The 11,336-nt window shown below is 43.6% G+C and overlaps 3 protein-coding genes across 3 annotated transcripts; all 3 read left to right on the top strand.

Annotated features, from left to right (window-relative positions):
- The first annotated feature begins 79 nt into the window (after nt 1-79).
- ftr86 (finTRIM family, member 86) lies at nt 80-4,636 on the top strand. Its single transcript, XM_037080657.1, has 11 exons — nt 80-622; nt 935-1,030; nt 1,166-1,399; nt 1,506-1,668; nt 1,765-1,863; nt 1,972-2,022; nt 2,105-2,155; nt 2,266-2,304; nt 2,401-2,466; nt 2,567-2,769; nt 4,035-4,636. The coding sequence occupies exons 1-11, from the start codon at nt 113-115 to the stop codon at nt 4,368-4,370; spliced, it is 1,848 nt and encodes a 615-aa protein (XP_036936552.1). The 5' UTR covers nt 80-112; the 3' UTR covers nt 4,371-4,636.
- A 1,925-nt stretch (nt 4,637-6,561) lies between these two features.
- LOC119008822 (complement C1q-like protein 4) lies at nt 6,562-7,590 on the top strand. The gene is made up of 4 exons (XM_037079498.1): nt 6,562-6,568; nt 6,687-6,791; nt 6,886-7,026; nt 7,157-7,590. The coding sequence occupies exons 1-4, from the start codon at nt 6,562-6,564 to the stop codon at nt 7,588-7,590; spliced, it is 687 nt and encodes a 228-aa protein (XP_036935393.1).
- Nucleotides 7,591-9,025: 1,435 nt separating this feature from the next.
- On the top strand, nt 9,026-10,682 carry LOC119010141 (complement C1q tumor necrosis factor-related protein 3-like). The gene is made up of 4 exons (XM_037082066.1): nt 9,026-9,143; nt 9,480-9,596; nt 9,704-9,844; nt 9,949-10,682. The coding sequence occupies exons 1-4, from the start codon at nt 9,137-9,139 to the stop codon at nt 10,365-10,367; spliced, it is 684 nt and encodes a 227-aa protein (XP_036937961.1). The 5' UTR covers nt 9,026-9,136; the 3' UTR covers nt 10,368-10,682.
- Nucleotides 10,683-11,336: the final 654 nt, after the last annotated feature.

The following is an 11,336-nucleotide window of genomic DNA, read 5'->3' as shown; positions in this document are numbered from 1 at the left end:
ATTTCTAGCTTTTATCACCCAGACAAACAGGGAACCTCGAGGTTGTCCAGACACCCAGGTCTGACCTCCGACAAAACTATAGCTCAACCTTCTCCGTTCTAAGCGGCACCACATGGCCTCAGCCTGGCCTGAAGAGGAGACCTTTGCCTGCCCAGTATGCCTGGACACCCTGAAGGATCCGGCCACGCTACCTTGCGGACATTCATACTGCTTGGTCTGTATCCAGAGCCACTGGGACAAGGGACACGGCAAGGGTCAGTACAGCTGCCCTCAGTGTAGGCAGGTTTTCAACCCTCGTCCCTCGCTGGCCAGGAGCACTTTGCTAGTGGAGGCTATGGAGAAACTGAGAACCAGCAGCATCAAGCAGAGCCCCTCTGCAGCCGTCTCCTCTGCCCCGCCTTCGATGCCCATCTACCTGGAGATCCTACCTGATACAGTGCCGCGTCAAGGCAGCATGTACCCTAAGCTTCCCACTGTGGAACCTAGACCCTGCCCTCAACACAACCGTCCTCTGGACCTGTTTTGCCATGAAGACAAGGAGTGCGTGTGTGAGGTGTGTTGCCAGCATGGACACAAGGGACACCATGTGCTCAAACCACAGGAAGAGAGGAAGGAGAGACAGGTATGTAATGGATAAGGCAGATATCACCAGGACAATGTCATCGGTGGTCCTTAGTAGTTTTTCCTCTAATGTTGGTCTTGAAATGAAATACAAGTGAATCCAGAGTTGTGTAGCATTTCCAAAATGTACCTGAACTTGAAATACTTGTACAACAACTGCCTTTACCATGTATTCAAAGCCATTTGTGTTTTCTGGCCAATATATGTTGCAACATCAAAAAATGACTCACCCAAAAGTGCCATAACAGCGCATGTGTGGCTCTCTTTTTTATACTAAGCCATTGATGATGTGTGTATGTGTGCGTGTGTGTAGAAAGAGCTCGTTCAAATGCAGGAAGACGTACGGAGGAGAATAAAGGAGACTGAAAAGAAGCTTATCGAGATTCCACACGCTGCTCGCCAACACAAGGTTAGTTGTTGTTCCGTATGGTGTCGAAATCTTTGCGCCAAGTCACCATTCCTGATGTCTTCCTTGTGGTAGTTTTTAGATCCTTTGCACTTTCTTGTCATCATTTCCTCATCCTTGACCTGTGCACACTCCCAGGCCCTGGTGCAGGCTCTGCAGCAAGAGAGCACAGATTTGTTCTCAGCGCTCATCAAGAACATGAGTCTAACGGGCGACGAGGTCGGTGAGCTCCTCAGCACCCACGAGACCGCCTTAGGCAGCCAGGTCGAGGGGCAGATCCACAGCCTGGAGCAGGAGGTGGCACAGCTGCGCTGGAGGAGTGAGGAGCTGAGCAGACTGGCCAACATGCAGGACCACATCTGCTTCTTGAAGGTACTGAGTGTGAGGCAGGGCGTTGCTGGTCTCTGGGTAAATCCAGAATAAGGTCCGGCATCAATAAAATGAGATCCCTTATGGTTAAACTTTGTGTTCTCTGAAGAATTTTCTTATCATGGAGCCGCTGGGTGAGATGGGTGCCACCGGAGAGTCAATACTGAATCGGGAAGAGGCAGTGGTTGCCTCTGTCCGCTCAGCCATGAGAGAACTACAGGAGTCGATACAGGACCTCTGCAAAGCCAGCCTGGCCAAGATCGTCACACTAGGTCAGTTCTTCTCTTCTCTTCTCTTCTCTTCTCTTCTCTTCTCTTCTCTTCTCTTCTCTTCTCTTCTCTTCTCAACACTTTTCCTTTCCGTTGTAGTGAATCAAGACCCTGCAGCTCCAACAGTTAATGGTGCAGCAGCAGCAGCAGGCACTACAGCAGCTAACATCAGTGGTCCTGCCACAGCAGAAAACACAGGTACGGTTCACTTAAAATCAACCAGAAATTCAAGCTGAGAACAAGTGAAGAAAAGGATCCCCTCAGATTTTTTTAGTTGTTTCTCACAATTCCTCCACTCTCCTGCAGTGTATGAAATGATGACAGACCCTCCACCTTTGCCGCCTCCACGACCTCAAAGTAAGTTACCTTGTAAACTTCATACATTTTGTCCCCGCCGTGTTAATATTTAGCTTCATCTACTTTATGTTATTTCCCCAAGAGCACAGAGATTCATCCAAATCTCCATCTCTACGTCCTGCAGGTCCTCAAGGTAAGAATGAGAAAAGGCTACAGTACATGAACAAAGTTTCACTTGTGTTAGATGTCATGTAGTTGATATTCTGTGTGATTTCCTCTCACCCCTTCTCTCTGGACTTGAAGCTTCTGCCCCTCCTCCACCCTCCCCTCCTCTGCCTCATGGTAAATACAGAAGCATTAGGATCTGCCTGGATTTAGCAATCAACTACAACACATTTTGATCTCTGATTGATATTCATTTTTGTTTTTTCCTCCTAGCGACGCCTGTAACAACATCGGGTCTCGTTAATCCGGAGCCAAAGACAAGAGAAGAAATGCTGAAGTGTGAGTCTATGACACTCGACAATATGAAACCATTTATAGAACCTGGTGTCAAGTCCTTTTCAGCGCAGAGTCTTTACTAAAATGCATCCTCCCACTTCAGTTCGCTTCGAACCCACCATGGATCCCAACACGGTGTATCGCCACGTGTATCTGTCAGATGGAGGTCATAAGGCGACGATGCGGGCTGAGAATGTGAACCCAGCAGACCATCCGGAGCGCTTCCACTTCTGGAGACAGGTTCTCTGCAGAGAGCCCCTGGCAGGCAGCCCTTACTACTGGGAGGTGGAGTGGACTGGCCAGAAGGTGGATACTTGGATATTAGTGGGGAAACGGGTGGCTTTAATTAGATATGTGCTTCATATAGCACATGGATGGAAATCATTGTTATATTTGTAAGAATTTCATGTAAACTTGTGGCACTAAATTGAACAGCAACTGTTACCTGTCGATTCAGGGTCCTGTTTGAGGCAGATGGCAGGTATGAAATAGCTCTCCAGCCACAGAACGTGACAATAGTAATTTTCTTAATATTTAAGAGCAACATAGAAGTGTCACACAAAGCTGGACTCCAGTATTATATCTCTACTTCCCTTTTGTAAACTTGGATAAAAAAATGTACAGTTTTCATCAAAGTATACCCAGATATTTAAAGATCGGTTTTAACTGATTTTGATCAGGGATATATTTGCTCACGCACCCCAAAAATGTTGCATTTCCTGCTGCAAGAAATCACTGATCAGAGGTTTTTTTTTGTTTGTTTGTTTGTTTTTTTTTTAAATCCTTTCATCAAGACAAAATTAGGAGGAAAATGCAAATACGCTGCTGATTATGCACCATATTTCCTTCAACTGAATCATTCAACATTCAGCATTTGCACTGCAAGGGGAGCCTCTATATAAAATCACATTTTTTGCAGCAGCTTTTAATATTCCACTAACACCTGATTTGAACCACATTTTGTATTCTTTATTGCTAGCCCTACTAGCTGGTTGGTTTGGTGATGGCAATCAGTCAGCCCACCACTTTCACCACCTACTGAATGGGTTGAAATCCAGTACAGACATTCATGGTATCCAAATTATGAATCCTAATGACTTTGATGTCCCCTGACTTGTCGTCTAGCATCATTACGACGTTCATATTTGTGGCATCAGTTGAAATGTCTGGATGGATTATAATGACTTGAGAGATCCCTTAAAGGGAAGTTAGCCGAAAAAATCCTCATCAGTTTAAAATGATAATTTGTTGACTGCAAACCTGCAAAAATATTGACATCTCCATCAGCTTCAGGCATACTTTGTGTTCAGTTAACATGCTAACATACTGTAAACACTACCTGCTATGCATCAGCGTGTAAGCATTGTCATTCTGAATGTGTTAGCATATCAGCTAAACTTAGGGCACTAATGTCATTACAAGCAACCTCAAAGCCTTTAGAATGAATATAAACTCATAGACTTATTAAATAAATCCAACTAGTAATAGGCATGTATAAACCTTTTGAAGATGTGAGAAACACCTGGATTAGCTTCCTGTCCTTACCTATATTTTCCTGTCCCACCACACAGATCACCATCGGCGTGGCCTACAAGGAAATTGAACGTAAAAGTTCCGATGATGACAGCCGTTTGGGCCACAACGCTCAGTCCTGGAGCTTGTACTGGTCCGGGACCGGCTTCTCCTTCTGGCACGACGGCCAGGAGAAACAGCTGGGCTCACCTAAGACCCGACGGATTGGCGTCTTTCTGGACCAGCATGCAGGGATTCTGGCCTTTTACCGCATCGCCAACAACCAGGCTCATCTCATCCACCGGCACCAGAGCCAGTTCACTGGGCCACTGTACCCAGGATTCAGGTTCTGGGCAGGGTTAGGGGCAACAGTGACCATTTGCCAGTTGGATTGAATTGTAAATTAATAAATTGCCTCTTTGTTTTGTTTTGTTTTTTGTTTTGATACAACCTGCTTGAAGCATGTGACATTATGACATTTTAATGAGGAAGTGAATGTGTTCTTGCTCTTGAGATTCTTGTGATGACAAAAAGAAAAATGATCAGGAATGTCTTGTTTACTTGTCTTTTTGGACGGACCCTTACTGAGATGATATAAGTGAAAAAACTTAAAAAGTGTCTTTATACATCAATAAAGGAGTACACAAATATAATCTATAAATCTTATTCTTCACACACTGTTTTTTTGGAATGAAGGTTAACATCTCAAAGCGTTTAAGTTTTCTGTGGAAACGCGTTTATTGTTTTAGTGACCCACAGTGTAAAGTGTGAATATTATAATGACAGCTTCGGAAGCACACTTTTAACTTTGTGCAATGATGTAGTGTAACTAACTACATTAAGTCAAGTGCTGTACTTTGGTACAGTTCTGAGGTACTCGTACTTTACTTGAGTATTTCCATTTTCTGCTACTTTACTGGCACATACTTCTACACTACTACACCTTAGAGGCAAGTATTGAACGCCTTACGCCGATAAATTTATTTGATAACTGGTTGCTAAGTTGCTACTTACTATGTAGATTGCTGTATCAAAGCAAAATCAGCTCATTTTAAAATGACTTTAAAATATTTAGCAAATAAAAAAAAACTAAACAAAAATCCACTGATTCCAATCATCAAGATAAATGCTGAATTTCTGATCTGATAATCAGTCAAACCACAGTATGCATTATATACACACATGTAAAAACATTTCACAATTCACTTAAACTTGTTCTACTTTTGAATACAGTTACAGACAAAATTACTTGCTAAGTAGTAATATTTAATGTCAGATGCTTTGAGACTTTTCTTTATGTACTACTTGTTTGGATGACTTCCACTTAAACCAAAGTCATATTGTAACAACACACCTTTACTTTTACTCATACATGACTTTGGGGTACTTTGTGTAACACTGACCTCTTGTAACTGAGGGATAAACCAGAGTATCTTACTGCTGATCTTCTCTGAGATCCTCCACACCTCGGTGACCTGGATCCTTTTAAACTTCATCTCCATTCATCAGTTATCTGTCACATCTGTAGTGTTCTCTTGTGGATTTGGTAAGAACTATTTTTTACATTCATTCATTGTCCAACCACTCATTCCTCTTGACACAGCAAAGATGTTATTCATTGAGTAGATAATTGTGTTCAATCAGAGATTTATTTTAACAGAAATTCTCATTTTCTCCCTCCTGAACTTGGATTTTTAGAGTCGCTTTGCTGCCATTGCAAGCATAGCCTTGTTTTGTGCTTGTAAACCCACGAAATTCAACACTATTCACACGAGGACAATGAAACTATCGTTTTACGATGGTTTGTCGTGTCCTGGCCTGATTGAAAAAGCTGGACAAATAATGAAGATATAATGTCTGCTGGAAGCGGCGTTCATCCAGGCCGGCGTCTGGGTGAAAAACGTAAATCAAAAAATGTCATCTAATGGTATGGAAAACAATTCTGCAGTATTCCATATATAGTGGATTGATGAAACACACAGATACGCTCCTGTTATTCCCCTTTTAAACAGATTCATGAGAACTGAGCTCCAGAGTACTTTCAGCACTGCAAACTCTTTAATACTCAGATTCAGATCAACCACATCTTCCCACATCGGGACAATCGTTTGGTTCCAGTGCTCCAAACACCACGTAATCCGGGGTCAAAATAAGAGAAGACAGCCAAAACATACACAGCAAACAAACACACTTTAATACTATACTCTACTACTTGCAAACACAAATCAGAGACGTTATTGCTGCGTGCTGATGGGAACCGTGTGGACAAGCCGACTTGAAGGATAGGTGATACCTGACCTACATCTACAACACAAAGCCCTACAGGGTGTGTGTGTTTGTGTGTGTGTGTGTGTGTGTGTGTGCTTGTATGTGCATCCATGTTTGTGTGTGTTATATCTGTGAAGCCCCGACATAAAGAAAAGGAATACAGGTATATACATATACAGGTATGGAGGCAATAAGGTCATACTATAGGGAGGAGCTTGAAAGCCAAAAGGATCATATATATATAGGTTTAACTCTTGACCCTGCATCAGTCTTTCACACCTTTCTGAAGCCATCAGCAGTTGCCAGCACAGCATCACCATGCGAGGTGAGACTAGATATAACTAGTGAGAACTATAGCGGCAAGGCGTGCTATGATTTATCGGTAAAATCTTTTCAATGGTCAATGTTATGATCCTTTTCTGCTTTTGCTCTTCTTCCCTCAGCCATAATAATCCTGTGTCTGCTGGAAGTAGCGATCTGCCGGGCTGATGAGTTCTCCTGGAACGGAAATGGCGCTGAAAATGACGTGAGATCCAGTACAGAAAACGGTGAGAGAGGTTTTTTTTTCTGATTAAGCCAGCTCATGGGACATTGTGTGTTTTCGTCTCATTTGTAACCTGCTGTACTTGTGTGTGTGTTCAGTGTGTCTCACGGACCCGGCGTCTTGTGGCTGCTGCCTGATGCAGCAACAGATACACAGGATGAAGCAGTTCTTCAACACGAGCCTCAATGAGCTGGAGAAGGAGCTGACGAAAACGAAGACCGTCCTTAACAATGTCAGAGGTGAGACGGGGCGCTTGAGTAACACAAACCAGAAAAGGGTGAAGGTCATCAACACACCCGAATGAATGAAATACTTCCCTCTACACTTCATACAAGCTCACTGTTTTGCTTTTCCTGTCTGCGTCTCCAGCCAGCCGCAGTGCCTTCTCCGTCGCTCTGACCAATGAAGGCAGCTTGAAGTGCATAGGCCCCTACCGCGACGACAAGATCATACCCTACAAACACATCTTCCTCAACCTGGGCGATGGCTACAGTCCTGAGACCGGCATCTTCACCGTTCCCCGCTCGGGTGTCTACAGCCTCGCCCTCACCATCTTCAGCGACGCCGGCTCTCCTGGTAACACCTTGGCCGCCTGCGCCTCGCTGCAGGTCAACAACAAAGTGTTGGCCGGACCCAGGGAGATGAACATGCAAGACCAAGAGGACAGCTCCACTATTGTTGTGGCCGTCCACCTGAAGGCTGGCGACCGCGTGGCCGTCAACCTGCCCATTGGATGTTTCCTCTGCGACGACAGCAGCCACTACAACACTTTCACTGGTTTCCTGCTTTATTCTACTGACTAAGCCAGAGACATGTAGCTGCTCTGGGATCTGTAACGACTTGCCCTGCTGATTTGAGTCTGATACTTGAAACCTCGTAGTGGTACAGTTGTGCTTAGTAGCCCGTAAATTAATCTATATCCGCTCTGTTGTTGTCTCAGACGCGATAATCTCCTCTTTATATTGCTTATTTTATTTATCAAAATGGTTGTATGTCCATTTTCTAACTTTCTTCATGACTGATTCATGTCAAACACACTGAGAATCAATGCTCCTGTGAGTGTCTATCTGTCACTTGCTGATTTTACATGATTGAAAAAAATATGTGATATACCTGTACAATTACAAGAAAATAAAGCAGGATTTCCAACAGAATATTACGAGCTGACTTGTTTTAATATCCACATGGCACACTGGAGAGTCACACAGAATATTGTCAGATTGTAGATGGACAGGACAGAATGGACGCAGCTTTTATCCCATGCACTCTTCTTCCTCGCTGACACCTTGTGTAGACATTACCCATAAGGCAATTCAACCACAATGGTTTGTTCAGTGATTTGGGTGTGTTATGCTAGCAGCGGCTAATGTGGCCTTGAGCCTCTAGCCTCCAGCAGATGAGGCTACAGAGGTCTGGTGGACTCACTTGTTTCTGACTCCACGCCCTCAGAATTGTTTCATTTTCAAACGTGTGGTCTTCAGACCCAACAGACACTGGCTCAAGTTACATCACACTTCATCAAAACTGTGATAGAAACATATAATATACATTGATACAAATTGACAAAGTCGACACCACTTATCACTAGTTCTCACAAAAATCTTTATATAACATAAACAGACTTTGATGGGTCTAAATACTGGAGTTCCCCTGAAACAGTGATGCCCAAAATGTAGTAATTGTCGGGAAATGCGCGGCTTATACAACGGAACGGGCCGAATGCTGAAAAAAATTTAAAGAAAAGAAAGAGGACGAAAGAGCGGCCTGAGTAAACATGGCTTGAATGTGAAGAGGACCCGAAAGAAACTAGACTGAATAGCTGAGGATTTGGGGCGGGGCCCGCAGAGAATGGATACGTAGAATACCCAGACTTTTTGTACTACGGCCTTGTTAAAATGAACATATATAGACACATTTATAGCTACAAGCAAACATCGGCTAAAATGCATTTCTATGGACTGGCTGGCCATGTTGTGTTCAGACCCAGCCCCTTTGTGCTATGCCTGGCTGCTGGTGATAAAATTGCACTCCACAGTCACAACACCTCATCTCAGGCGACAGGTGATACCTTGGTGGCATCAACAACAAAGCCCAGGATGGTGTGTGTGTGATTTTAAAAAAAAAAGAATGAGAGCCCCTAGTGATGAAGAAATACATCTCCGGTTATAAAGATATAGAAGCAAATAGGGCAGGCGATAAAAAAATAAAAAAATGAAAAAGGAGGAGCGATATCAAAAGAGGAGGAATAAAAATGAGTGGTCACATGGGAGGGGCTCTCAGAAATATATATATCCTCGACTTTTGTCTTATGATCAGTCTGCCTGCCTTCCATCATTTACCAGCGTCGACATGAGAGGTGAGATAAGCGACAACTACGCTGGCATAATATTTAGACAGAGGGAGATGGCAACAGCCACAGGGACCCCAGAATGATCGGCCGACTGAATGGTTTAGAATTGTCAGTAATTGTAATAATTTGGTAGGATAGGATTTAAAATAAAACATTTTCTACCTAACGACAAGAAAGAAACATCATTTGGTGAAGAACTGGGCGACATGTTTAGAGGATGGTCCTTTAGTGGAGCTGTCAAAATTGGGAACATTTTAAAAATCTAAATTCGGAGATCATTGCCTGAGAAAAGCTTTTTTGGGAGGTGTAATGCCGTGTGACTTTGCTCTTCCCCCCTCCCAGCTTTTGTATTGCTGTGTCTGTTGCTTCCGGCAATGGGTCAATATGAGGAGATGTGGGACGATAAAGATTATCTCTGGGACCCCCCTGGCTTCACCACCACAAAACCAAAGCACAAAGGTGAGAGGTTGTTAAGGAAATAAGCCTTTCCCTTCTGTCAAACATAGCCAGTGTGTTTGCACGTACTTTCTTCTGCTTCCTAATGTATTGTGCGTGTGCGAACCCAGCGTGTCTTTATGAGAAGGAGTCGTGTGGCTGCTGTCTGATGAAGAAACAGATATACAGGATGGAGGCATTCTTTAACCTCACCCAGAGGGAGCTGAAGAAGGACCTGATGCTGACAAAGCTGTACATTGAAGATATGAGAGGTGAGCGGCACGTCTGTGAGTCGCACATACAGGGAGACCATCATCAAAACTGATCCACTTCCTATACCTCTGCCCTGACAATTTCTTCTTCTCTGCATTCCCAGCCAGCCGCAGCGCCTTCTCTTTTGCTCTCGACAAGAATGCCAGTACAGAATGCCTTGGCCCCTTCAGGGAAGACACTGGCATTGTCTTCAAACATGAATTCCTCAACCTGGGCAACAACTACGATCCGATGACCGGCATCTTCATCGCACCCCGCGCCGGCGTCTACAGCTTCTCCTACACTATCAGTTCTGACATGACCAGGTCAGCGTGCGCCCATCTAGAGGTTAACGGCCAGATTGTGTCTGAGATTCATGGACAGGACGGCCAGGACAGCGTAGACAGTGACAGCGTTGTCATGGCCATTAAGCTGAAGGCTGGAGACCGGGTGGATGTCATCCTGCCCAGAGGATGTAATATCTGCAGTGAGAAAAAGCATTCTAACACTTTCACTGGCTTCCTGCTGTATGCTACTGAATAAGTTAGCGAATGTTAGCCGTTGGGCTTTGCACCAGTCCCCATGCTGACAGTTTTTAAGTCAGTTAGATGAAATCTTGCTGTGGTATCATTCGTAATCTTGATCAGCTCTTTCATACTCATCACCCAACACAATTCTGCCAAACTTGTTTTGTTTGTTTGTTTTTATTCCATTATGGTTCTCTTTTCTTCCTGAGTAAATGTCCCGTCAAACCTGTTGTATTTTCATTCCACGCTGTTGCAGTATGTTCTTCTTCTTAGAGCTGTTGATCTTGAAATTAAATGATGTCATTTTTGTTAGAAATGTACCAGAAACTTGCCATCAAAATAAAACAGACTTGTAATCAAATGTTGCATTCTGATTTACTTTGTTTCGGTCTCCATTAACGAAACCAAAGATGCCGAAGAGGTCTTCATTAGAGACAGTGTTTTTGGCAAAACAGGATTTATAATTAATAAAGTTGTTCTAGGATTGAGATGATCAACCACTGATCAACCACTGATGTCACTATTTTAATTACCCCATGTCCATTAGGTGATTTGAGGAGGGATGAAGCACCCCATGTTAGCAAAATCACACAAAATGCATTCCTCTTGTTAACCTCTCCATTTCCCAAGCAGCAGAGCAAGTGCGGGGAGGGGAGGGTCTGTTTTACTGGATATGATATTATGATTAACCTGACTATCTGATGTCGATTTGTGCGAGTTAGAAGTTATGACACCAAAAGAATCGAAGGAGTCAGTTTATGAGTCACGCGTGCATGAAAAAAATTGGGTCCATGCCACCTTTGAAAAATGAACAAACCATCCACTGCCAATGTCTCTACCTCCATCACAGAAACTGAAGTTCCTTTAAAATAAAATGGATGAAACAGAATCCATCATGAGTAAAGTGCAACCACAGGAACATGCCTCTCATTACAGTCTTTAGTTAGAGAATGTGGACTCTTTAAAAGTCTGTCTGTGCATCACA

Source organism: Acanthopagrus latus, chromosome 2 (genome assembly GCF_904848185.1).
Source record: "Acanthopagrus latus isolate v.2019 chromosome 2, fAcaLat1.1, whole genome shotgun sequence".
NCBI classification, from domain to species: domain Eukaryota; kingdom Metazoa; phylum Chordata; class Actinopteri; order Spariformes; family Sparidae; genus Acanthopagrus; species Acanthopagrus latus.
Note: the sequence above shows the minus strand (reverse complement) of the source record. Positions and strands in the feature narration are given on the sequence as shown.